The sequence below is a fragment of the Danio rerio genome, chromosome 24 (genome assembly GCF_052040795.2).
Source record: "Danio rerio strain M-AB ecotype USA chromosome 24, GRCz13ab, whole genome shotgun sequence".
NCBI lineage: Eukaryota > Metazoa > Chordata > Actinopteri > Cypriniformes > Danionidae > Danio > Danio rerio.
In genome coordinates this window covers 44,227,501-44,255,000 of record NC_141044.1, presented here as the reverse complement: position 1 = coordinate 44,255,000, position 27,500 = coordinate 44,227,501, and the positions used below count along the sequence as shown (strand labels likewise).

Genomic DNA, 27,500 nt, shown 5'->3' with positions numbered 1-27,500 from the left:
CTCTGGTGACTGTGGAGGCCTTTTGAGTACAGTGAACTCATCGTCATGTTCAAGAAACCAGTCTGAGATGATTGAGCTTTATGACATGCTGCGTTATCCTGCTGGAAGTAGCCATCAGAAGATGGAGACACTGTGCTCATAAAGGGATGGACATGGTCAGCAGCAATACTCAGGTAGGCTGTGGCGTTGATGCTCAATTGGTACTAATGGACCCAAAGAAAATCTCCCCCACACCATTACACCACCACCACCAGCCTGAACCGCTGATACAAGGCAGGATGATCCATGCTTTCATGTTGTTGAGGCCAAATTGTGAGCCGAGCATCCGAATGTGTCAGCAGAAATGGAGACTCATCAGAGCAGCAACGTTTCTCCAATCTTCTATTGTCCAGTTTTGGTGAGTCTGTGTGAATTGTAGCCTCAGTTTCCTGTTCTTAGCTGACAGGAGCAGCACCCGGTGTGCTCTTCTGCTGCTGTAGCCCATCCGCCTCAAGGTTGGACGTGTTGTGTGTTCAGAGATGCTCTTCTGCAGAGCTCAGTTGTAGCGAGTGCTTATTTGAGTTACTGTTGCCTTTCTATCAGCTGGAACCAGTCTGGCCATTCTCCTCTGACCTCTGGCCTCATCAACAAGGCATTTGCGCCCACAGAACTGCCGCTCACTGGATATTTCCTCTTTGTCGGAGCATTCTCTGTAAAGCCTAGAGATGGTTGTGCGTGAAAATCCCAGTAGATCAGCAGTTTCTGAAATACTCAGAGCAGCCCGTCTGGCAGCAACAACCATGCCACATTCAAAGTCTCTTAAATCCCCTTTCTTCCCCATTCTGATGCTCGCTTGAACTGCAGCAGATCGTCTTGACCATGTCTACGTGCCGACATGCATTGAGCTGCTGCCATGTGATTGGCTGATTAGACATTTGGTTAACGAGCAGTTGGACAGGTGTACCTAATAAAGTGGCCGGTGATTGTGCATATGTGCACATTAAGAGTATGCATCTTCATGGTAGATTTCATTGCTGTAGTGTGTGTGTGTGTGTGTGTGTGTGTGTGTGTGTGTGTGTGTGTGTGTGTGTGTGTGTGTGTGTGTGTGTGTGTTCCCCTGACCCCGTAGGCCTTGTCCACGTCTCCTCTGGCCTGATGCAGGGCTCTCTGTGCGTCTCTCCTCTCGAAGCCCAGCTCCACCAGAGTGTTGATGTCCTGTAGGCGCCGCCTCCTCTTATCCTGCTCTTTCAGCTTCAACACCTGCTTCTCCTGATCACACAGAAGCAATTACACACACAGGGTCAGTTCTGCACTAGTTCTGCAGTACTCAGTGATTGTGTAGTTGCATCCCAAATGATATACTATACACTATGCACTTATTCACTTACACCAGGGGTCACCAATCTCGGTCCTGGAGGGCCGGTGTCCCTGCAGGGTTTAGCTCCAACTCGCCTCAACACACCTGCCTGGATGTTTCAAGTATAACAAGTAAGAGCTTGATTAGCTTGTTCAGGTGTGTTTGATTAGGGTTGGAGCTAAAACCTACAGGACACCGGCCCTCCAGGAACAAGTTTGGTGACCCCTGATTTACACACTCAACTGTGTAGTGTAAGAGTTCAATACCCAATAGCTCCTCCCCTTCTGCTTAGAGCTCAATAGCTCCTCCCCCTCCTCTAAGCACCTGAAGTCTTCAGTCTGAATAGTATCCTGTTTCTACTATAAATATGGCGTAGAATAGTGCACACATGTATAGAGTATACAGTTAGTGTGTGGTTGGATCTCCACCTTCTTTCTCTGTGAGATGAGATTTTCTGCTTCAGAAACGTCTCCTCTGCAGGCTCTCAGACCTAGACGAGCCTCCTGCTCAGAGAAACCCTTATCCTGGAGCTGCTGGAGCTTCTGTGGGTCTAGATTAAGCTGACTGTACAGATGCTCCACCTGACGCACAGAGAAACACTCGTCATCTTTCTTTATTTTCAGATTTATATAAACAAGACACAAGTTCACAATAGTCTAACGTGCAGAAATCCTTCTAGAAAAAGAGACTAGGGTTGATTTCTGCTGGTCAAGATTGTGCAGTCTTTGAAAAGAGAGAAAGTAAGAACAATTTATTAATATTTAGTTTTAGTGTGCATGTAGTATTTGTGCTTAGTTTTTGTTTACTTCAATGTTTTATTTTTCACTTTTCTTTGATGTTAATTTATGTTTTAGTCATTTTGTTATTGTTTGAATTCATTTCATATTTATATTTAGTAAATACAGTAGAACTTTTTTTCATTCATTGCCATGACAACATTTATTTATTATTATTTATTGTAGCTAGTTGTTGTTTATTTTCCCCAATTGTTTATTTCTTTATTTTAATATATCAGTAAGTTTTTAATTGATTACTAATTCAGTTTTATTTTAATGTAAAATAACTACCTACAAAAATAAACAACCAAAAAAAAAAAAAGACTATGCACCTGAAATGATCCATTTATCTCAGTTAATCCTTTTTTTAATATTAAATCTAAAAAAAACAAGCTTGTCATTGCAATTAATTTCCAATAAAAAGATGAATTAAGTCTTCTTCTTCTTCTTTGGCCTTAGTCCCGTAGGTTGCGGGGTCGGCTCTTTGGAATAAGTCCTCCATTTAGACTTGTCCATATGATGACGAATTTTTTTACACATTCTGGCCGGCTTATCGTCTGGGCCTGTCACCCTCATACACTCATACACTACAGACAATTTAGCCTACCCAATTCACTTGCTGCATGTCTTTGGACTGTGGGGGAAACCGGAGCACCCGGAGGAAACCCACGCAAACGCAGGGAGAACATGCAAACTCCACACAGACACACCATCTGAGCCAAGGTTCGAACCAGCGACCTTCTTGCTGTGAGGCGACAGCACTACCTACTGCACCACTGCTTTGCCAAAAAGATGAATTAAGTATGCTAGGAAATTTGATAAGAGTCTATTAAATAATTTGTGTGCATCATCATGACAGCCTAAATTAGCAGACAAGCTAATCAAGTGCATAAAAATCATTAAAATGCTGTATTTAAATCTCATGATTACTCTATTTATCTTTCACATACTCAAAAGCATTCATAAAAAGAATATATAGTTTTAGGGCACAGTATAAGCATTTCTTTGAGAATGATTTCCTCCACAAGCACAGGCGGTGCCAGTGAGAGCAGCAGGTGAACGACCGAAAGTGCGTTAGAGTAGATGAAGAAGAGGCTTCAAGTGTAATGGCGGCAAGCTCAGTTGTGTTGTTATTATTTTATCAAGACGATGGTTTGGTAATTTTATACAACAATAATCAGGAATTGTCTTCCATCCGTGGAATATTGGAATCCGTCCAATACTCATTTCCACAGCCTTCACGAAAGGATTATATTACGCGACTGCGAACAGAAAATGAGAATTTATTGAGGAAATCAAATACGTGAGTAAATACATTAACTGTATTTCACCACATTATTTCACTGACTTAATTTGTTTTAATGCTTCTATGTGTGTTTTTAATACCTGTTAAAATGCTGTGTTTATTGTTTATGTCAGTATTTTGCTGTTGCGGTATCGTAAGTATATTTGTCTTGCTATTTTATATTGAGGTAACGTTAACATTGGTATTATATTCGCACATTCGTTCATTTTTTTTTACAGTGACAACTATTTATATTGTTTATATATTATATTGTTTACCACACTACATATAATACTGTTTGAAATTACATGTAAATATGACTTCAATACAACACTAGCACTATTTAACTGACTATACAATGTTTTTATCTGACATTCATTCGCTCTACTGCTTATTTATGTGATCTTGAGCACTGTTGAAATGCTTCGTCATTGTTTTTGTCAGTATTTTGTTGTTGCGGTATTGTAAATATGTGTCTTGCTATAGGCATATAAAAATTGAGGTTAAGTTGTTTTCATATTTGCACACACAGTGACAACTAAATTTATATTGTTTACCACAATACATTGAATATTGTGTTTAAAATAGGTATGTAAGTATTACTTCAAAACAGCACTTGCACTATTTAATTGACTGTGAACAATGTTGTATTTTAAAAGTGATTGGCTGATAATATGATTTCACTATTTAAAATTTGTAAACAATACTATTATTAAGGAGAAATTCAGAATTTGTGAAATATAAAACCAGCAAATAAAAAAACAACAACAATTTTTCCAATGTGCACATGCACAATTGTGTAGTTATTGCAGAGCTGAACCATAATGAAGTGAAAGTTTTTCATTTGCATGTTTAAGACCTGATAGAGTTTAGGGTACTCGGGCACAAGAAATTGTACCATTTGCAACTTTACTAAAGAGTAATTTTATTAAATTATTTATACAGTAAAGACATTTGCAGTGTTATTTTACATGTGATTTTTCACATTCTGTATCTGAATACTATTTGACTGCCCTGCAAACCATAAAATACTGTTTACTTCACTTTTATTTTTGCTTATTTTCCTATTTGCTTGTAATTTATTACATTTTATGTATGATTCACATCATGCATACTTACTTTACATAGTGTAAAAAAGGGGCACAGTATGTCCCTTTTGACTGCTGTAAGCACAAATAAATATATCAATTGTTTTTATTATGACTGCACGATATTGGAAAAATCTTATTGAATAATAAAATGTAAAATAATACTGCATACTATTTTTTTTTATAATTAATTCAATAAAATTAATTGATTTATGTTACAAACAGTACAATTTCTCATACCTGAATGCTTTTAAAATCCTCATACAGTCACAGGCTTCAAAACACATGCAAATGATTAATTATAATTGCATATTCTGTGATGTGACTACTGTGAATGATCACATTGTGATATCGAAGCTGAAACCACATATTGTGCAGCCGTTGTTTTTATGATGAATCCATCAGTGCGAAATTTAAAAATTAGGATATTTACGTCTCTGAGTTTGTCAAGTGCCTGGTTCTCGTTGCCTTTGACGAACATCAGCACGGTCTGCAGTAGATGGAGCCTCAGAAACAGCACTTCTTCTCCTCCGGTGTGTCCCTGAGAGCCAGAATCACAGACAAAGTAAACACTCAACACTGCTGCTATTGATTATTGGGGTTATTCGCAAACTGAAGAAAGATGGGGGGGGGTGTAATTGGTTTATCGCAAAATGAAGACCGGGGGCCACTTTCACTTATTTGAGGGGCACTTTTTATCCATGAGACAGGTTGAGCCCTATCTGTGCACATGCCTGCCTCCAGGCTCTTATAACTTTTTGAAAATAAAAACAGTACAAAAATTTTATTGTTAGCTTTTTATTTGTGTTTAGCCCTTACAAACAAGAAGTGTGACATAAACTATCAAATAAACAAAACTTTTAGACTTTTAGGCTGATTATTCATATAAACAACAAACTCCTTCAGCCAGTATTAAGACAAAAATACGACACTGATTTTAGTTTCTCCTCCACCCTGTCCCTAAGTTCACCATAAAGTGCAGGTATAGTTGTGCGTTATAATATTTTCAATCAGGAAGCTCAAATTGGGGGTCAATGACTGACATCATTTTCCTAAAGCCCACTCTATCCACTATACTAAATGGCATCATGTCCTTAGCCAAGATGTTTGTTACAGCCCTAGTAATGTCTTTATGACGTTTAGACTGTTTGTTTGTTAGACTGTGAGAATATTTGAGGAACTTGTAGTATGTGTTACCTTGATCTGTTGCAGGCGGCTTTGCTTTTCTCCGTAACACTTCTGGAAACACCGCTCTGCTTCCTCCAACCTCTCTTGGGCATCATCCAGACACTCCATCTGCTCCAGAGCCTGGTAACACCACACCACGTCCAGCTGCAGCACCGCATAATTGTCCACCGTGTGCAGAATCGCAGAGTTGCACTTCCTGCAGATCACAAACACAAACCAGAGACTTATTGATGACATGGTAACACTTGCATAATACACCATGACTGCCCTTTTTCATGCATTTACAAGTCAAATCAAGGTGAACAGGAGGTTTAATATTTTTTCAATTATTATTTATGAAGCAGTATTTCTAAAGTCATACTTGAACTGTTCATTGGCGCGCAGCAGGTAAGAAAGAGCAGCACTGTGATCCCTCTTCTTCATCAGAGCTCGACCTCTCTCATGAAAACCCATGGCCAGAATCAGAGCCTGATCAATGACAGATAGCAGAGATTAATATGAGTAGCTGCGGTCTTGGTAAAATCATCAGGACATAAACTGAGTGCTGTGCAGATCTCAGGAGTCACCTTCCTCTCCTCGTCTGGGATCTGGAGTGGATTTCCTTTCTGATCTGCGATCTCTAAGAATGGTGTGGTGGACGGATCTTCACTCCCATCTGATGGAGAAAGCATTAAAAGTTCTGTATGGATGTTTCTGACTTTTCTAAAGTATAAAATATCGTATCGTGTGCAGATATTTAAAAGTGCAGTATGTAAGTTTGACACCCAGTGGTTGAACTAGGTATTGCACTCTGGTTTAAAACAGGCAAGCGCAGGTTGCCCGATTAACAACATCAACAGGTGCATGCCTGACTTTTGAGCCTAAAGGCTGATTTAAATTGTGTTCTAAATAAAAGCAATGACACGTGATAAGGTATAAGCAATATTTTCCATATTGAAAGAAGTTTTTGTTCTAGCCAACACCTGAAATTAACGCCACAGTATATTGATGGGGACTCTATACTGCTCAGTGAGCGCCGTCTTTCGGATGAGACGTTAAACCGAGGTCCTGACTCTCTGTGCTCATTAAAAATCACAGGATGTCCTTCGAAAAAGAGAAGGGGTTTAACCCCGGCATCCTGGCCAAATTTGGCATCTCTGTCCATCATGGCCTCCTAACCATCCCCATATCATAATTGGCTTCATCACACCATTCAGCTGGTGTGTGGTCTGGTGTAATATGGCTGTCGTTGCGTCTTCCTGGTGGATGCTGCACACTGGTGCTGGATGAGAAGATTCCCCCCAATGTGTAAAGTGCTTTGAGTGTCCAGAAAAGTGCTATATAAATGTTAGGAATTATTATTATAAAGCTTACCATTGTGCTGGAGTGCAGTGTGTGCACTATTCTGTGCTTCTGAATGGCTGTATTTACATTTCTGTCGTGTTTCGTCTGGTGCAAACAGCCAAACTGCTCATCAGTGCGCATCTCAACACGTAGCGTGTTGTTAAGATACAGGGTTACAATGTGACCTGCTCACCTAATATTTGCGCTCGTAATATTTAAATTATTTACTAATTAATAACCTCATGTGGAAATCTGAGTCTGCGTCTCATTTCAAAGTCTGCTACAGTCCACTGGAGGTCGCATTCCAGTCACAGACGCACACTTTGACAGCCTTCCTGACTGAATGAATGAAATGCACTGTTTTCCACCAAGGCAACCCGGGCTGCAGAAATATAATTGGTCTGTCTTTGTTTTGATCTCTGTTTAGCTAATCATTTAATCATGAAAGCTGTCACATTGTACAGTATGCAGACGCAATGTGACATCTGGAGGACAAAACCTGCCTCCAAAGTGGAGCACAGATTCAGAGTTCCACATGAGGTAACTATTAATTAGCAGATAATCTAAACATTACAAAGGTTAGCATTAGGTAAGCAGGTTACATCTTTAGAGTCATTAAAATATACATGAGGTGTTTTTTAATTTGCAGATAATATAAATATTACAAACGTAAACATTAGCTGAACAGCTTAAAGTGTGCGTGTCTTTGCAACCTGCATATGTGTGTAGTCATTGACCTCCAATATTTTGTATTTGCACTGCAATATCTTGGTAAGGTCAAACCTATATACTGCAATTTTAAGAAGCAGGTCAAATAATTGAAAAAATCTTGTTTGCAGTTTGTAAAATAGCGGTAATCAAAAAATAAAAAGTATAAAGGTTATTAACAATTAATGAGTATTATGGGGACAAACTGTGTTGACAAAATAAGTCAAATTCTGTAAGATTTAAATGTGATATTCTAACAAAAAAGTAATCATTGTATAAGAATCAGATGAATCATAATGTGAAATACTGAATGAGCTGTACTCTAATTAAATAAAATATGCATCATATTCCCCACAAAAAAATCTAAGCTATATTATAAAAAGAAAATAATTCCTTTTCTATTAGAAACCATATTCTTTATATTCTAGCCTTATTCTTTAAAAATCATATAAAAATATTGTTGTTATTTACAAATGTGGACTAAAATGCATATATGAGTTCCTCAATGTGTCATGTTGACCTCTCTCAGACAGGATCTGGAAGCCCCTATGTGTTTTCTGAAGCTCTTCATCCTGTCTGCGCGTCTTTTCCTCTTCTTTCTTCATTTCAGCCTTTTCATCTAGAGGAGCCGTTTTCATCACCATGATCTTACTGTTGTTCTTCACTTTCTGCTCATCAAGCCTTCGCTCTTGAGAAACACAGGAGCATGTGTTATTACATAGGTAAGCCGAAATATGAATGAATCAACGAATAAATCACTTGGAGTGTTCATAAGACTGTCATTAAACCTTTCATGGTAATCATGACATTTGAGTGAGATTTTATGCATGCTTGTTACAATTGTTATTAAGTGTAATTTGCTATATTATTAGGGGTGTCACGATTTCGATTTTTAATCGAAATCGATCTATATTTATGCTCATTTGGATTATCGAATCAAAAATTAGAATCGTTGATGCTGCCACGACCCCATGTCACGTCAGCTTGGCTTGCCAAGCGGAGAAAAAACAGGCTTGTTGAAGTGCTTGTTGAACTGCAGAAGACCCATCGACAGAGCTTAAACCCTCTCCTCTTTCAATGAAGTCGCCGGTGTGGAAGCATTTTGGATTTCCAGTGAGTTATGTTGACAACGTTCGTGTGGTCGACAAAAAAAAAACACAGTTTTGCAAGCTCTGCTATGTACGTATTACGTACGGTTCGTCCGATAGACAACACCAGCATCGCGATCCTCCGCCCGCCCCCGTTGCAAATCTGCTCGCGAAAAGTACACACTCAGGCCCTGTTTACACTGTCTTTGTTTTTAAATGGCATTTTAGAACGACAACGATTTGACATCCACAGTGGCGTGTAGCATTTCTGAGCAGCCCTCCTTCCTCTCTACCTCTGAAAATGCACATCACGTGACCACACAGACACAGACACACACACAGCCATGCGCTCCAGACAGCAGGTCCAGGCAGTCAGAGGACTGCTTCAATCTTTCACTCACTTGTACTTAGTCATTTTAGCGAACATCTCAGATACTGTTGGCTGGTTCCTGTTGGTTGTGCACCTTTTTTACCGACGCCATTGTAACGACACAGATCACTGCCTATTCACGAGTCCCGCAGAAAAGTGATTGACAGGTGGTGATTATGTGTGTATCTTGCCTTTATTCATTTACTGTATGATTTGTTTATGGGTAAAACAAAGACCACGCAGGTCAGGTAGTTTAAACGGTAGCCTACAAATAATTAATTGGTCATTAATTAATTAATTATTCATAATCGAAAATCGAATTGTGCCTTCAGAATCGAAAATGTAATCGAATCGAGGATTTGGAGGATCGTGACACCCTTATATATTATGTCATTTTATATGCAAAGGTGACATTGTTTGTTGTTATAACAACTTCTGCGGACGTTTTTTGCTGTTTCTGCTGAGAATTTTGGTAAAAATCTGCGAATTTCTGCGGAATTGTTTTTGGAGTATCCAGCGGAGTATCATAACTTAAACCGTAATATATTAAATAAAAAGTAATAAATTACTGAATAAAAACTAAATAAATTCAGATTTACACATTTACTCAAGCAAATAAACAGAATTAATAATACAGAATTAAAAATCTGCATAAATCTGCGGAATTCTGCGGAAAATCTCCGGTAAATATGCGGAATTCCGTGATGGGCCTAGTCATGAGTTTTATAACAGCATCATTAATACTTTTTTTTACCTTAATTACAGTGCAGTTACAAGCTGAATTTGTTTTTAAATATTACTGACATGGTTAAAAATGACAGAGTAATGACCGTTTAATGACAGTTTATTCCACTGAAAAATGGATCAGAAAACTGTCCATGACAAATTTATAATTACTTCATGACAATCATGTTTGTATGTTGTTTGTCTTGTGTCCAGTATTTGCGCAAATCTCATGTACAGCCGTTAACTTACAGTATAAGTATAGTGCCTGATATACAGTTGAATTCAGAATTATTAGCCCCCTGTTTATTTATTTCCCTGTTTTGTTTAACAGAGAGCAGATTTTTTTGAACACATTTCTGCACATAACAGTGTTAATAACTCATCTCTAATAACTGATTTATTTTCTCTTTGTCATGATGACAGTAAATAATATTAGACTAGATATTCTTCAAGACACTTCTATACAGCTTAAAGTGACATGTAAAGGCTTCACTAGGGTAATTAGGGTAACTAGGCAGGTTAGGGTAATTAGGCAAGTTATTGTATAGTGATGGTCTGTTCTGTAGAATATTGAAAAAAAATAGCTTAATCATTTAGAAGAAAAATAATTTAAATAAATTGACAACTGCTTTTATTCTAGCTGAAATAAAACAAATCCGACTTTCTCCAGAAGAACAAATATTATCAGACACACTGTGAACATTTTCTTGCTCTGTTAAACATCATTTGGGAAATATTTAAAACAGAAGAAAAAAAAAACTCAAAGGTGGGGCTAATAATTCTGACTTTAACTGTATATATGTTTATACTTTTAAGTTCTTTGCTATGTTTTATTTTTATTATGTTTATATTTGTGTAATTAGTGTGCTGCACTGCAATATGCAACATTTAGTTCTACTGTATAACCTTAAATGTACAGAATGAGAATAAAATTCAAATGGACTTGATATTTACCTGCAGACAGTATTTTTCCACACAAAATCAGATCGAAGTATGTGAATCCAAACTCCTGACTTATCCTTAAAAAGCAGAACAGATTTATAATTAAACACAAACAAATCAACATTTACACGGTTATTAAACTGAATTGATCACTATTGGCTGTTTACAGCAGAATTTTAATTATTCTCAGTTTTGGTGTGTATTGACTTTAACTCGCTACCATAATTAAAATGATGTGTTATGTGTTCATTTTTAGGTAATTTAATTACTATTATATATAATGCCCTTGCCTTAAACACTGTAGATAAATTCAACCGTTCTGAATATATAACATTTCTTTAGAACATTTGATTTCAATTGCTCACGTGTTGAGATTTGTAGGGACATTAAGTAGTGTTGAGTCCGGCAATTAAATTCCTAAGTTATAAAATAATCTTTCAACTTTAATCAGTTAAAAGCAGCTTAACATAGAAGTCATAGAAAAATAATATAAAGGCAATGCTGATTTGACTCACTGTGTCTTCAGCTCTTGTGTGGTGATGTCCAGTTTGGTTTTAAACTTAACCTTCTTAATCTTTGTCTTAAAAAACAAAAACAGAAATAGATTTAGATAATGAAGACAAGAGAAAACAGACATAGATTCAGACATTCATTCATTTATTTTCTTGTCGGCTTAGTCCCTTTATTAATCTGGGATCGCCACAGCGGAATGAACCAGCAACTTATCCAGCAAGTTTTTACGCAGCAGATGCCCTTCCAGCCGCAACCCATCACTGGGAAACATCCACACACACATTCACACACACACACTCGTACACTACGGACAATTTAGCCTACCCAATTCAACTGTACCGCATGTCTTTGAACTGTGGGGGAAACCGGAGCACCCGGAGAACCACCTACCTACTGCGCCACTGCTTGGCCCCGACACAGATTTAGTTAATGAATAATTATGTATTTAATGTGTGTGGCAGTGTGTTCATGAATGTGTCCATCACCTCTCCTTCTTCTTTGGGCAGATGGAGCACCAGTGTAGCCACTGCCGTCTGCTTAAACTCTTTATTTCCTTCATCTTTCTGGCTGGTGTCTGTTCTGATGCTCTCCAGAGCTGATGTCACTTCCTCCACTGGAAACTGGATGACTGATGCATACTTTTCCGCCAGTTCCTGAACATATGATTGAGAATATTACACTGTTTAGTTTAAAGGGTTAAAAAAAAGGGAATAAATACAGATTTTCATATTTTCCAAGCTCAATGGGGCGACCCCTGTAATTTGCGTAAATACAAATTTATTTATTTAATTTTTGTTGAAGGGGGAGGGTCTTTATTCCGGATGTCTTTCAAGGATGTAACTGTAGATATACCTAGGCAACTGTGTATAAAACATAATGATATTGTGTAGTCCTATAATGTGACAAAGCCGCTGACAATATGCAAGATTATGAAATCGCTTTGAATGCGTGCGCGGCTGTGCACTTTTTCTGCTCTCACATTTGCATGTCATGACCACGTGCACTCAATGTACATTATAGATACAGCTGCAGGACGCACATTTGTTATTATTGTCTGCAAGTTTTCTGTCTTTATGCCTTCATTATATATATATATATATATATATGAAGGGTGGATAAATGCATAACAGATCTCCTTTAACCCTTGCCTTCTGTCCAAATATACTCCCCTTTGGTGATGTTGGTGCTGTTTTTTCCAATTATAATCACATTTATTGACTGTAAAGCCATAACAGCATACAATCATGGGTCACACTTTACAATAAGGTTCATTAGTTAATGTTAATTAATGCATTTACTAACGTGAACAAACAGTGAACAATAATGAAACAATTAACAATTAATGAAAATACAGTAGTTCATTGTTAGTTCATGTTAACTCATGGTGCATTAACTAACGTTAACAAGCATGGACTTAAGTGTTCATAATGCATTAGTAAATGTTCAATTATTATTAATAAATGCTGTACATGTGTTGTTCATGATTAGTTCATGTTAGTAAATGCATTAACTAATGAACCTTATTGTAAAGTGTTACCCAATCATGCATTCTTAATTGTTGCTGGTTTTTCCTGTTGGGAAGAGGGACATTGTGTCATTTTTAATGTTGATCATCAGTGTGCAGCATTAACCCTTTAGATTTAGTGCTGTGCTGAAGAGTTTCTGACTTCAGGAGTTCAGTGGAGTAAAACAGCAGATTATAGTGTGTGTGCAGAAATACACTCACTGTGTTTACTGTGTTCTGACAGCTCAGGGGTGCATTTAGATTTAACGTCATCACCAATGACTAAACCCCTAAAAGACAGATGAAAACATTGGTGAATTGTAGCTGTCATGGGCATGAGGAATATAAATGACTGTAAAACAGCTGCGGGTGAAGTAAATTAATTGCAAGTGCTCACATCTCGGTTTTGTTCTGTTGATATGCAATTTCAAATATTCATAGCTTGAAACAGATGGAAATATGATTGCTATTAGGGTCACTATACTCCATATTGAAGCCAGAAACTTTTTTTTTGCACTGCAACTGATGATCAACAGTAAAAAACAGAGAAAAAACTCCCAACAGAGAAAACCAGCATTAATCAAGAATGCATGATTATATGCTGTCATGGCTTTACAATCAAATGATGTGATTATAATGGAAGTCAATGGAGCAAAACCAAAACCAAAATAACCCAAGGGGACTCAATGTGCCCAGGGTTTGTCAAAGTATTTTCCCCAAAATCACCACTGTCTGTTATAATAGCGTATTTTAATCTTTCTATATGAAAAGTAAAAGTAGCATAAAAAAGCCGTTCAAGAGAATTATGCTTTAGCTTTATTTTGGCCTGAAAGTATGTTGAAATGAATATAAAACACACAGGAAGCTGTGGCTTAATTAAGACTTGAATGACAAGAGCGCGCGTTCTGGAGCTGTTTGTCCGCTTCACCTGGATCTTCAGTCGGTCTGCCGGGTCTCTGAGGCTCCTGTAAGGCTCCAGCCACAGCTGTATTTTGTCCTGTCGGAGTAAAGCGATCAGTCGAGCCTGTAGGTGCTGTTCCTCCATCCCTAAAACCCCCAGAACAACTGAAGAAAACTGAACTGAAAGAGAAACTGCTCACAGTTCAGTGGAAAACCCCTGAATCACCGCTCAGCGCGCGCTTATTAGCAAACTCCGAATAACACACACTCTGACAGGTCACACGACTCCTATCGTGTGTTTGCTAAGGTATGAGTGTGCTGTAAATAAGAAATTAGATACTATATAATATACAGTCTACAGTTGATATTAAGAGTTCGTTTCACCGTCGAGACTACACGTGATGTTGTTATTGTTTTTTTCCGGATTTCGCGTCACTTCCGCTTTCGCTAGTCGTGAAAGCTTTATTAAAAGTTTGATTTTAGCACCTTCTGCTGGACGGGATGAACTGTGATCTTTTTAATATTTGAAATTTTACATTATTATTCAACATTATATTAGTATCGAGAAATATTACGTTCATATATCAATACAAGTCACAAAGACCGACTGTGTTTGCTTTATTTACTCAGAAAAAGTGCTGTAACTATTAATATAAACATTTTCAATGAGAAAATCTAGTAACTTTCACAAATAATGACAAAAGTAACGTTTTAAATTAAACATTTTAAAAAAGAAAGAAACCAAAATTGGTTTATTTACAGAAGTAAGCATCTGATATGTTGTTGATCTGTAAAGTAACGTTAGTGATTGTGCAAACTGTGCAAATGAGCATTTAGTGATTTGATGTAAAGGCATATCAGTAAATAACAATATACACATAATTTTAAGTGCATCTGTGTTTTCTTTACACAGAATATCAACCAACACCATCAACTATCGCATTAACACCATGCTTTTGTTTTCAGCTTGTTACAAAAAACTACTAAAATTGCACATTTTACCTATTCACAAGAGAGAAAACCAGAAACAATCAAGAATGCATGAGTATCTGCTGTCATGGCTTTAGAGTCAATAAATGTGATTATAATGGAAGTCAATGAAGGAAAAACAGCATCAACATCACCACAGGAAAGTCAATCTAAACAGTACACCTAAGGATTAAGTGATTAATTAGTAGAAGAATCAAATGTTCTATAAGCATTACTTTATATCAGGGATCCTCAAACTTGTTCCTGGAGGGCCGGTGTCTTGCAGATTTTAGCTCCAACCCTAATCAAACACACCTGAACAAGCTAATCAAGCTCTTACTAGGTATACTTGAAACACCCAGGCAGGTGTGTTGAGGCAAGTTGGAGCGAAACCCTTCAGGGACACCGGCCCTCCAGGACCGAGATTGGTGACCCCTGCTTTATACTAATAATGCATTGTTCACTGTAAATTATACATTTGTTAAATATAATCCTAGCTTAATAAATGTGAAATGCTTGAAATGTTCCTCTAATTCTGCAATGAATCATATGCATTGTGCTGTAAGTCTATGAATTGATTACAGTTTCAGAATCAGAATGAAGCGTAGAGGCCGAGTCTCCGGGCCGTCTCTGATTTCCTCAAGCTCTTCTTCTGAGGGAAGGGATAATATCTGGAGCGCTGATTATCTGAACTCAACAGCACCGGAGCTGAGAGCTTTCTGGAGCCTTTTAGATGAGGGTTCGAGTCCTCGGAGAGCCTGTCTGACTCTGATCCTCCAGCCGAACACTGCCGTCTATGCTCAGATGGTCCAGTCCAGTGTGCCGGACGCTTTACATCCAGATCTGAAGAACACGATTCGTGAGGAACATCCAGAACACACACAGCCTGGCTCCGCAGGACTGAAGGAACCACATCCAGAAAACCTCTGCCGTTGATCTCCGCGTCACCGCAGTCTGCTGGAGACAGAAGTAAGACGCAGGTCAGCCTTATTGAGCTTACTCTTGGAATATTTTTGGCTCCAGACTTACACTCTCATTCACCTCCATTGATTTATTTATTTACTTATTTAACCAAGAATTAAGTCCCATTGAGAGACAGAATCAGGGAGTCCTGGTCAAGACAGGCAGCATAGGACAGAGTTATAGAAAATACATATCAAAACACAGACAAACACAACATAATATAAACCATAATCAGTTATTAAAACATGTACTCTGTCGCTAGTTGTTAGTGAGGCCAGCAGGGGGCGCTTAACCTGTGGTCCGTGTGAGTCCTAATGCCCCAGTATAGTGAAGGGGACTCTATACTGTCAGTACTGTCTTTCAGATGAGATGTTAAAGCGAGGTCCTGACTCTCTGTGGTTATTGTTAATCTCATGGCTATTCTGGTATAGAGTAGGGGTGTAACCCTGGTATCCTGGCCAAACTCCCTCCATCAGCCCTTACTTATTATGCCCTCCCCATCCACTGAGTTGGCTCCATCACTGTCTCTCCACTCCACCTATAGCTGGTGTGTGGTGAAGCTGCTGTTCATTCCATTATTATCAATACACAAAACACATCACGACTGTTGATTTGAATGATCTCTGCACACTCTAAATAACAACAAACATTAAACAGCTCAACTGTGAACAAACATTATATTAATGTAACCAAAGCAGTGTTTGTACACAACCGTTCCAGAACTCTTGGAGAGCATTACCTGTTTTCTGTTTTTCTACACTAGTGTAATGATAAAGGCATACCGTTCCTGAAGCAGACGACGTGTGTGTGTCGTCGGTGTGTGTCTCTGCTGGAGCTGTACTGTTCTCTCAGGAGCTCCACGTCCATCCTGAAGCTGTTCTGGTCCTCAGAGTGAAGCGTGCGCACATCTGAACATCCCAAAAATGAGCAACAGCACAGCCACATCCTCAACACACCGCTGTTTTATTGCAGGATCGCCATAAAAGTGCAGGATTCCCAGATCATCATCTGGTGAGTGCAGGTGTGTGTGTGTGTACGTGTGTCTGTGTGTGTGCTTTCTGGGCTTTGCCTTCAATAGTTGCATCAAAGTGCAAACAAAAGAGGGCAATTGAAGGTTGTTTTGCAAGACAAAGACAAAGGAATATTCACGTGCAAAATGTTTGTGTAGTCACTTACTCGTGTGCTGTGCATGAAATAAGCGTGCAAATATCAAATGCATTAAAGAGAAAAGTGTTAAAATAGTGCGCTTTATATGTCATAACAGCATTAATCATCTATATAATCATGTTTGCACAGTGTTGTTGATGCAGTGGGTGAGGTGAACACTCATTAACTCCTTCATTTTGCATGTTATTGTAAAGAGTTATTGTTATTATTATTACTATTATTATTATTATTATTGTTGTTATTTTTGTTGTTGTTGTAATTATTATTATTATTATTTTTGTTATTTTTGTTGTTGTTGTAATTATTATTATTATTATTATTACTGTTATTATTATTATTATTATTATTATTATTATTATGGTTATTATTATTATTATTATTATTATTATTATTATTATTATTATTATTATGGTTATTATTATTATTATTATTGTTGTCATTGTTGTTGTAATTATTATTATTGTTATTATTACTATTATTATTATTATTGTTGTTATTATTATTATTATTATTATTATTATTATCATTATTATTATTGTTATTGTTATTATTATTATTATTGTTGTTGTTGTTGTTATTATCATTATTTATTATTTACTATTATTATTATTATTATTATTGTTATTATTGTTGTTGTAATTATTATTATTATTATTATTATTAATATTATTATTATTGTTATTGTTATTGTTATTGTTATTGTTATTGTTATTGTTATTGTTATTATTATTATTATTATTATTATTATGGTTATTATTATATTATTATTATTATTGCTATTGTTGTTGTTTTTATTTTCATTAGTGTTATTATTATTATTAATATTATTATTGTAGTTGTTTTTATTTTCATTAGTGTTATTATTATTATTATTATTATTATTATTATTATTAGTATTGTTGTTATTGTCATTAGTGTTATTATTGTTGTTGTTGTTATTATTATTATTATTATTATTATTATTATTACATTGGTGTTTACCAAAGACCATATTAATGGTTATAGTTTTATGTATACAGAATTTAATAAACTACAGACTGTCTTAGTTCTACTTTCCGAATATCCCCTCAAAGTTTACATGAATTAAAAACAAGCATATCATTGCAGTATCATTTTACTGAGATATGAATATCATTGCATAGAAGATCGTGGGTGGTATGATAAATGTAAACTAAATTAATGTTAGACATTAATAAATGCTTAAGATGTTAATAAAGTTTCTCATATGAAGACAGAGGGCGTCACAGATTAACTAAATTGGCCGTAGTGTATGAGTTTTATCTTTTATAGTTTGTTTTAAACTTATTTGATGCTTTTTCTTCAAATAATTTTGTTTTAAAATCACTGGTCAAATATTGTATTAAAATATTTATTCTGTGAAAAGTCATTACTGTCAGTTAGTCTAAAATATTATATGAAAAATATATAATATTTAGTTTTTTACTCATTAACTTAATTCAATTTTATTAAAATAGAAAAAAATAAACAAATGTTGATTTGACCTAGTTTTAATTTATTAATAGTTTATTTTTTTATTCTTATTAGTATTAATATTATTATAATTTTAATATTATTATTATTTAAAAAATGGCACAGTGGGTAGCAAGATCGCCTCACAGCAAGAAGGTCGCTGGTTTGAGTCCCGGCTGGGTCAGTTGGTGTTTCTGTGTGGAGTTTGCATGTTCTCCCCATGTTGGCGTGGGTTTCCTCCGGGTGCTCCGGTTTCCCCCACAGTCCAAACACATGTGCTATAGGGGAATTGATTAACTAAATTGGCTGTATGAGTGTGTGTGTATGCTTCCCAGTGATGGGTTGCAGCTGGAACGGCATCCACTGCGTAGCACATTTGCTGGATAAGTTGGCGCTGTGGCGTCCTCTGATAAATAAAGGGACTAAGTTGAAAATAAAATAAATGTATGAATGAAAATTCTTTAACTATATGCATTTTATTTATTATTATTTTTGGCTAACATAATAAATAAAAAAGGTTTTAATTATTATTATTTGTTTTTATTATATTTTGTATTTATTGAACTTATTTGACTTATTTTACAATTCGTTTTAAACTTCTTTGATGCTTTTTCTTCAAATAATTTTTGTTTGGTAAAAAATTTAAATATTTATTCTGTGAAAAGTCAATATTGTCAATTAGTCTAAAATATTATAGGAAAAAATATAATATTTAATATTATATTTTAATATTTTTTACTCATTTACTTTTATTTAAAATTAATTAAAATAGAAATAAAATATATATAAATATATATATAAATAAATAAATATATATTTATATATTATTAAATAAATTATATAATAGATTTTTTTTTCATTATTTTAATCCATTTTTAAATTGCATGCTTAAATTATTTTAAAAATGTTTTTTTTTATCTTTTAAAAAAATTTGTTATTCATTGTCATTTAAAATATATATAAATTACTGCTTTTTATTCTGATTGCACTTTACATTCAGCTCATTGGTGTAAATAATGTGTATCTTCTCGTTGTCCAGTTCACTTCTACATTATAATATAAAATATGTTGCAAACATAATGTCGATTAGTATGTGCACATAACTGAGCTGTTTATCCTAAAGAGTAGGACAATAATTAAACTGCACAACATGGACCACAAGTTAAAGTCCAAAGCAGATTTTTAGGGAACGCACAGTCGCTTTAAGCGTCCCCATTCACTGAACTCATGAATATTAATGACGCTACTTGACGTCTGCCGACGCTTTGTCCTATGGATTTCCCGTACAGATAGAGCTTATAAATATTAACAATACCACATGACCGTCGCTTCAGGAAGCAGAGGTGAGCATCTCATGAATATTAATAAGGTGTTCTGTGAATGGCGGGATGTTTGTGTCTGAATGGCTGAAGCAGCGGAATCTTGTTTTCTGGGCTTTGATTTCAGCACACAGCAGGTATTTTTTTTTACATTTATACACGATTATAACCTTTTAAACACACGTATGAATGTTCATACTGCATGAAAGACGAACTAGAGAAGAGATTGAGCGATGTTTATGATCGAGTCACTCACAAACAGCAGTAATAATGTCAATAAATGATATGATGAGGTATTTACCATTACAGTCCCTCAACAAACACCATGGTAATACTGTGGTACATATCCTAAAACATCAAAAGACACCGTTTATACTTGTGTTGCTGTAAATTTAATGGTGTTACAGGTCACTTAAGAAGTTAAAATGCATAATATTTGCCGCTGTGTGGAAACAGGACATTAATATTAGGATTAATGGTGGATCAATATTTGCTTATAGGTCAGCTTTGTTCTCCTGTAATCTTGAATAATCGGTTCAATATTTGTGTTGATTTAAGTGTTAAAATATGAGCTGAAAGTAAAATTATTAACTGAATTTGTGTGGTAAATATGATCATAAAGCTGGGATTAGTTTACAAGAATGATCCAAATGTATAGAGGAATCTGTTCATTAAAATCATAAAACTAAAAGTGTTATTGTTTTTAATAGTAATAATGAAGAAATCTTTTAAAAGACAAAACCCTACTTTTATTTTATTTATCTACCTAGGAAATATTATTATTATTATTATTATTATTATTATTATTATTAATAATAATAATAATAATTTTCTTTTAGTTAATGTTATAATAATAATAATAATAATTCGTTACATTTATATAGCGCTTTTCTGGGCACTCAAAGCGCTTTACACAATGGGGGGGAATCTCCTCATCCACCACCAGTGTGCAGCATCCACCTGGATGACGCGACGGCAGCCATTTTGCGCCAGACCGCACACCACACACCAGCTGATTGGTGGAGAGGAGACAGAGTGATGATATGCCAATCATGATATGGGGATGGTTAGGAGGCCATGATGGACAGAGGCCAGTGGGCAGATTTGGCCAGGATGCCGGGGTTAAACCCCTACTCTTTTTCGAAGGACATCCTGGGATTTTTAACGACCACAGAGAGTCGGGACCTCGGTTTAACGTCTCATCCGAAAGACGGCGCTCACTGAGCAGTATAGAGTCCCCATCACTATACTGGGGCATTAGGACCCACACAGACCGCAGGTTGGGCACCCCCTGCTGGCCTCACTAACACCACTTCCGGCAGCAACCTAGCTTTCCCAAGTGGTCTCCCATCCAGGTACTGACCGGGCGCAGCCCTGCTTAGCTTCAGTGGGCGACCATGTGAGAGTTGCAGAGAGCTAGCTGCCGGCATTGATGTAAAATAACTAAAATATTAATTAAAACTGTATAGACATGAAAGCAATTTTTAAAAAAGAATGCATTTAATAAATATGATTATATAGCTGGCTTTATTTCACAAAAAATACTCAAATGTATACCTGAACAAATTAATAAATATGTAATAGTAATAATGAAGAAAATTGTTTAATAAAAACAGCATTAAATTTATTGTATTTTATTAAAATAATGCCTATGGATAGTTTTTATAATTTATTATTATTATTATTATTATTATTATTATTACTAATATTATTATCATTGTTATTGTTATTGTTATTATTGTTCTTCTTTTAGTTAAAGTTGATGTACTAAAATAGCAAAAATATTTGTTAAAATTATAGACTAATAAAAATTACAAGAAAACAAAACATTAACTTAAATATACGAGTAAACTTTTTGTTTTTCTTTGAACATTTACATAGATTAATAAAATAAGATTAATTTTAAACACATAGAAAGAACTATTACACCAGAACAGCATTAATCTGTCTACTAAATGCATGCATATGAATGTGAACAGAAAACGCGTCTCTGCATTTAAATGTGTTTCGGTTGTTTTTCTAGCTGAAAGTTGTGGCCATTGATGGAAATCTGGAGGTGATTCATCAGAGCAGCGTTCAGTTCGACAGCGAGCTGCCAGAGTTCAGGTACCACATCACAATCCATCTGCAGGTTCATTCTGTCAGATTGAGGATTATTATTATTAGATTTAATTTATTATTTCTCTTGTACAGATCTTTTAATTAATTAAATTCAATATTAATTATAAAAAATATTAATATATTAAATTGTTATTCTATTTAGTAAATATATTTAACAATAATTTAACAATATGGTATTAAATTATATTTTTTGGAATGTATTGAAAAGTTAAATAAAACATATATATATATATGTGTGTGTGTGTGTGTGTGTGTGTTTGTGTGTGTATATATATATATATATATATATATATATATATATATATATATATATATATATATATATATACACACACAAACACACACACACACACACACACACATATATATATATATGTTTTATTTAACTTTTCAATACATTCCAAAAAATATAATTTAATACCATATTGTTAAATATATTAATATTTTTTATAATTAATATTGAATTTAATTCATTAAAAGATCTGTACAAGAGAAATAATAAATCAAATCTAATGATAATAATCCTCAATCTGACAGAATGAAGCTGCAGATATATATATATATATATATATATGTATATGTATATGTGTGTATTATATTTATAATTATTATTTTTCTTTTTGTTTCTGTTTTTGTTTCGCTGTTAATATTGTTAATGATTTGGTTGTTTAATTATTTATTGAATTATTTTTTTCCTTTTACTAATTTGTTTAATAGGGTGGGCAGAGACGATTCATGTCTGTATCATTGTATAAAATTTTTAAACATGTTTAAAATGAATCTATAAATACATGTAAAATGATACTCACTAATGAAATGTGACTGTTTTTAGGACTCATGGAGGAGTTCATATTCATGAGGATAAGCTGACGGTGACGTCTCCGGTGCTCATGTGGGTGAAGGTAAAGCAGCTCTCAGCATTATATAATAAATCACATCCAAATAAAAGTTTGTTTTGACAATATATATGTGTGTGTGTGCTGTGTATATTTAAAATGTCAATATAAATACACACATGCATGCATATATTTGAGAAAATGCGTGTGTGTGTGTGTGTGTGTGTGTGTGTGTGTGTGTGTGTGTGTGTGTGTGTGTGTGTGTGTGTGTGTGTGTGTGTGTGTGTGTGTGTGTGTGTGTGTGTGTGTGTGTGTGTGTGTGTGTGTGTGTGTGTGTGTGTGTGTGTGTGTGTGTGTGTCAGGCTCTCGATGTGCTGCTGGAGAGGATGAGAGACTCTGGCTTTGATTTCTCAAGAGTGAAGGCCGTCTCCGGCAGTGGACAGGTGATGCATTTATTAATATTTAAACATTATAATATACAGTTCGCTTGTCTCAGATTACGGGATTTTTTTTTTTGATTGAGAATTTTCTGGAAGTAATGTGAAGGATTCTGGGAACTGTCTATGAATATTTATGAGGTCACATGCTGTTTTCATTTCATTATTCCAGCCAAACTAAAGCAAATCAGACTTTCTCCAGAAGACGAATATAATGGGGAAAATTATATATGGGCATCTGTTATACACTCACCGGCCACTTTATTAGGTACACCAACTGCTCGTTAATGCAATTTTCTAATCAGCCAATCACATAGCAGCAGCTCACTGCATTTAGGCATGTAGACATGGTCAAGAGGATCTGCTGCAGTTCAAAGCGAGCATCAGAATGAGGAAGAAAGGGGATTTAAGAGACTTTGAACGTGGCATGGTTGCTGCTGCCAGACGGGCTGCTCTGAGTATTTCAGAAACTGCTGATCTACTGGGATTTTCACGCACAACCATCTCTAGGGTTTACAGAGAATGCTCCGACAAAGAGGAAATATCCAGTGAGCGGCAGTTCTGTGGGCGCAAATGCCTTGTGGATGAGGTCAGAGGTCAGAGGAGAATGGCCAGACTGGTTCCAGCTGATAGAAAGGCAACAGTAACTCAAATAAGCACTCGCTACAACCGAGCTCTGCAGAAGAGCATCTCTGAACACACAACACGTCCAACCTTGAGGCGGATGGGCTACAGCAGCAGAAGAGCACACCGGGTGCCGCTCCTGTCAGCTAAGAACAGGAAACTGAGGCTACAATTCACACAGACTCACCAAAACTGGACAATAGAAGATTGGAGAAACGTTGCTGCTCTGATGAGTCTCCATTTCTGCTGACACATTCGGATGCTCGGCTCACAGCATGAAAGCATGGATCATCCTGCCTTGTATCAGCGGTTCAGGCTGGTGGTGGTGGTGTAATGGTGTGGGGGAGATTTTCTTTGGGTCCATTAGTACCAATTGAGCATCAACGCCACAGCCTACCTGAGTATTGCTGCTGACCATGTCCATCCCTTTATGAGCACAGTGTCTCCATCTTCTGATGGCTACTTCCAGCAGGATAACGCAGCATGTCATAAAGCTCAATCATCTCAGACTGATGAACATGACGATGAGTTCACTGTACTCAAATGGCCTCCACAGTCACCAGAGCTCAATCCAATAGAGCAGCTTTGGGATGTGGTGGAACGGGAGATTGGCATCATGGATGTGCAGCAGACAAATCTGCAGCAACTGTGTGATGCTATTATGACAATATGAAAAGAAGTCCAACCCGGTACTAGTAAGGTGTACCTAATAAAGTGGCCGCTGAGTGTATATCATATATAAATATACACCTGTACTGATGTGTTTAATCCGTTTCAGCAACATGGCAGTGTTTTCTGGAGGAGCGGCGCAAGACAAACCCTGAAGCGTCTGAACCCACAGCAGCGTTTACACCATCTCCTCCAGGTAAGCGAGGAATCCACTTATTAAGCAGCAGGTCTTCATCTGTATGCTGAGGGTTTATGGATAATCCTTCACCTCAGCAATGAAACAGCATATTCAGAAGAATGTCAGAGGAAAAACAGCCTTTACAAACTTTGTAGCTGTGAGATGCAAACTGGATATATGAGGAAACTGTAATATGCATAATGGATTAGTGAATAAAGCAGCGTGTCCATCCTATGAGGAAGGAAGAGAACAGAATCATCACAGTTTTTCTCATCAGAGAAGAAGTTTATCCTACATCAGGTTTTTTTATTTGTGCTTTTTCCAAATTTGTGCCTCTCATTGCGTTTTCAATAACAATTCTTTATCCGACATTGCAGAATTTGCATTAAAGTGTAAACATGGCTATCAACATCCATAGCAGGAACCAAAGATACAATAGAAATCAAGGGCTGTTTTTCCCAGCAGGCTTTAGTAGATCTTCATTTACGTCTAACAGGTTTGAAAACAGCGAGTGAATGATGACAGAACAATTTGAATGTGTTGTGTTTAACTCTGTGTGTTTAGGGGTGTTTTGCGCTGCAGGACAGTCCCGTGTGGATGGACTCCAGCACAGCAGATGAGTGTGTGTCTCTGGAGGCGTCAGTAGGGGGCGCTCAGAGCCTCGCAGACATCACTGGATCACGAGCTTATGAGGTGTTTCACACTCAATTATCCACAAATAAACGCATGTTGTTGTTGTTTTTGCAAATTCTATATCCACATATGTAAATTTGGCAGTAGGAAACCATACTTTCCTGTTTTTTAAGGAGTTTAGACATTATTTAAAAGCCATTTCATCATCTGAAAAAAGAAATCAAGTAGAATTATATCTCTTTCCACTAACTTTAATTTACACCTGCTGTAATTGATCATTAATTTTACTCTCAAGTTCATTTTCATCACCTTTATTTTGTTTATTTTTTCTTTATTTGTATTTTTTTCATGGAAACTGTTTATTATTGCTATTTTGTCTCTTGTATGTGGATATTGTGTACGTCGACTGTCTAATCAGTATCTGTGTTCATATATTAGTAAGTAAATAAATAAATGCACGGCTTCATTGGTGTAGATTTAGACTGTTGTGTGGTTATATGTTCAACAGCGCTTCACTGGAAATCAGATTGCGAAGATTTATCGCTTGAAGCCGAAGGAGTTCAGTGAGACGGAGGTAAAATCAATAATCAATCAAATCTGATCAATAAAATGCTCTTTAAAGCTTTATTATAATTAATATTATTAGTGTTTATTTCGAATTATTGTTACTTTGTTACTATGATTTGGACAGCACGGTGCCTCAGTGGTTAGCACTATCACCTCATAGCAAGAAGGTTGCTGATTCAAGCCCCAGCTGGGTCAGTTGTCATTGTCTGTGTGGAGTTTGCATGTTCTCCCTGTGTTGGCATGGGTTTCGTGCGGGTGCTCCGGTTTCCCCCACAGTCCAAACACATGCGCTATAGGGGAACTGATGAACTAAACTGGCCGTAGTGTATGAGTGTGTATGGATGTTTCCCAGTACTGGGTTGCGGCTGAAAGGGCATCTACTGTGTAAAACATATGCTGGATAAGTTGGTGGTTCATTCTGCCGTGGCGACCCGAGATTAATAAGGAACTAAGTTGAAGGAAAATGAATGAATGAATGCTACTATAATTAATGATACATTATATTGATGTAATTAATGTAGGAAATAACCCGCATTAGTCATTAGTTAATAATTTGTTGTGATTTTCAGAGAATTTCCCTGATCAGCAGTTTCGCTGCTTCTCTGTTTCTGGGCGACTTTGCTCCAATCGACTTCAGTGACGGTATTTTCCTTTATCACACACACACACACACACACACACACACACACACACACACACACACACACACACACACACACACACACACACACACACACACACACACACACACACACACACACACACACACACACACACACACACACACACACACACACACAGAAGAGTACACTGTGTTTTAAATCATTCTCACATCAAATTAACCACTTTAAAAAATAAGACTGTTCAGTGCATTGAAAAATTATAATTTCATCACAATAATTCTAAATGCAATATTGTTATCATAGAGAGGTGTGATAGATTTGATTTATTTTATGTGCCAAGCATTTGAATGTTGTGTTGTTTATCTATCAGATGAGTTTGATGAATTATAGATAAATCATATTAATAATTGCATTTGCTTAATTGATTTGCTAAATATATTTACATATATATATATATGTTATTTCGGCTAGAATAAAAGTAGTTCTTAATTTTTAAACACCATGTTAAGGTCAATATTATAGCCTCTTTAAGCTATATTTTCTCGATAGTCTACAGAACAAACCATTATTACACAATAACTTGCCTAATTACCATAACCTGCCTAGTTACCCTAATTACCCTAGTGAAGCCTTTACATGTCACTTTAAGCTGTATAGAAGTGTCTTGAAGAATATCTAGTCTAATATTATTTACTGTCATCATGACAAAGAGAAAATAAATCAGTGATTAGAGATGAGTTATTAACACTGTTATGATTAGAAATGTGTTGGAGAAATCTGCTCTCCGTTAAACAGAAATTGGGGGAAAAATAAACAAGCGGTCTAATAATTCAGGGGGGCTAATTATTCTGACTTCAACTGTATACACACACACACACACACACACACACACACACACACATTAATATAAATTATATTCTTAGAAATGCAGAACAATGATAAATTATAATAAATATGTATAATATTAAATGTAGAAAAGTAATAATAATATATTCTATAAATATCATAAAATATTATACAAAATAATAACAAACACACTGTATATATACTGTATATATTCACTCTCCTGTGAAATGTATTTAAATTAAATTGTTTATTCTTATTCAAATATTTTTCAAGCGATACTTAATCGACAAGGAATTTTTCACAGTATTTCCTCTAATATTTTTTCTTCTTA

At 35.9% G+C, this 27,500-nt stretch overlaps 3 protein-coding genes across 5 annotated transcripts in view; 1 reads left to right on the top strand and 2 right to left on the bottom strand.

The window, feature by feature from the left end:
- Positions 1–14,183, bottom strand: part of nub1 (negative regulator of ubiquitin-like proteins 1) — a 32,704-nt gene extending 18,521 nt beyond the window's left edge. Inside the window, exons 1-11 of one of the 2 annotated variants that reach the window (XM_087308711.1) lie at positions 13,776–14,183; positions 11,829–11,996; positions 11,298–11,410; positions 10,843–10,982; positions 8,225–8,392; positions 6,240–6,328; positions 6,035–6,141; positions 5,683–5,869; positions 4,919–5,026; positions 1,765–1,917; positions 1,102–1,248 (exon numbers count right to left, since the gene is read on the bottom strand). In XM_087308711.1, coding sequence (XP_087164837.1) covers positions 1,102–1,248; positions 1,765–1,917; positions 4,919–5,026; positions 5,683–5,869; positions 6,035–6,141; positions 6,240–6,328; positions 8,225–8,392; positions 10,843–10,954 — 1,071 coding nt within the window. In that variant the 5' untranslated portion in view covers positions 10,955–10,982; positions 11,298–11,410; positions 11,829–11,996; positions 13,776–14,183. The remainder of the gene's footprint in view (positions 1–1,101; positions 1,249–1,764; positions 1,918–4,918; positions 5,027–5,682; positions 5,870–6,034; positions 6,142–6,239; positions 6,329–8,224; positions 8,393–10,842; positions 10,983–11,297; positions 11,411–11,828; positions 11,997–13,775) is intronic. The other variant, NM_001113580.1, reaches the window with a different exon arrangement.
- Positions 14,184–14,355: 172 nt separating this feature from the next.
- LOC141380781 (uncharacterized) lies at positions 14,356–16,757 on the bottom strand. Of its 2 annotated transcripts, none has more exons than XM_087310197.1 (2): positions 16,462–16,749; positions 14,356–15,673 (listed from the first exon to the last, which is right to left on the bottom strand). In XM_087310197.1, the coding sequence occupies exons 1-2, from the start codon at positions 16,622–16,624 to the stop codon at positions 15,309–15,311; spliced, it is 528 nt and encodes a 175-aa protein (XP_087166323.1). In that variant the 5' UTR covers positions 16,625–16,749; the 3' UTR covers positions 14,356–15,308. The 2 variants fall into 2 exon arrangements, with proteins under 2 accessions (XP_087166323.1, XP_087166324.1); XM_087310198.1 differs by having other exon boundaries at positions 15,176–15,670; positions 16,462–16,757.
- Positions 16,758–19,683: 2,926 nt separating this feature from the next.
- xylb (xylulokinase homolog (H. influenzae)) overlaps positions 19,684–27,500 on the top strand; it is a 31,659-nt gene continuing 23,842 nt past the window's right edge. The window contains 8 exon segments of the mRNA NM_200379.3: positions 19,684–19,772; positions 21,659–21,741; positions 22,589–22,658; positions 22,955–23,035; positions 24,432–24,518; positions 25,065–25,193; positions 25,642–25,707; positions 26,270–26,342. Of these exon segments, the coding sequence (NP_956673.2) occupies positions 19,719–19,772; positions 21,659–21,741; positions 22,589–22,658; positions 22,955–23,035; positions 24,432–24,518; positions 25,065–25,193; positions 25,642–25,707; positions 26,270–26,342 (643 nt within the window). The 5' untranslated portion in view covers positions 19,684–19,718.

Bases quoted from the DNA above. Each gene is read 5' to 3' on its own strand.
- LOC141380781 (XM_087310197.1), bottom strand. From the start codon at position 16,624: ATGTGGCTGTGCTGTTGCTCATTTTTGGGATGTTCAGATGTGCGCACG. The intron at 15,674-16,461 runs GTATGCCTTTAT...TTCTGTCTCCAG, and splicing joins CGTCGTCTGCTTCAGGAACG to CAGACTGCGGTGACGCGGAG.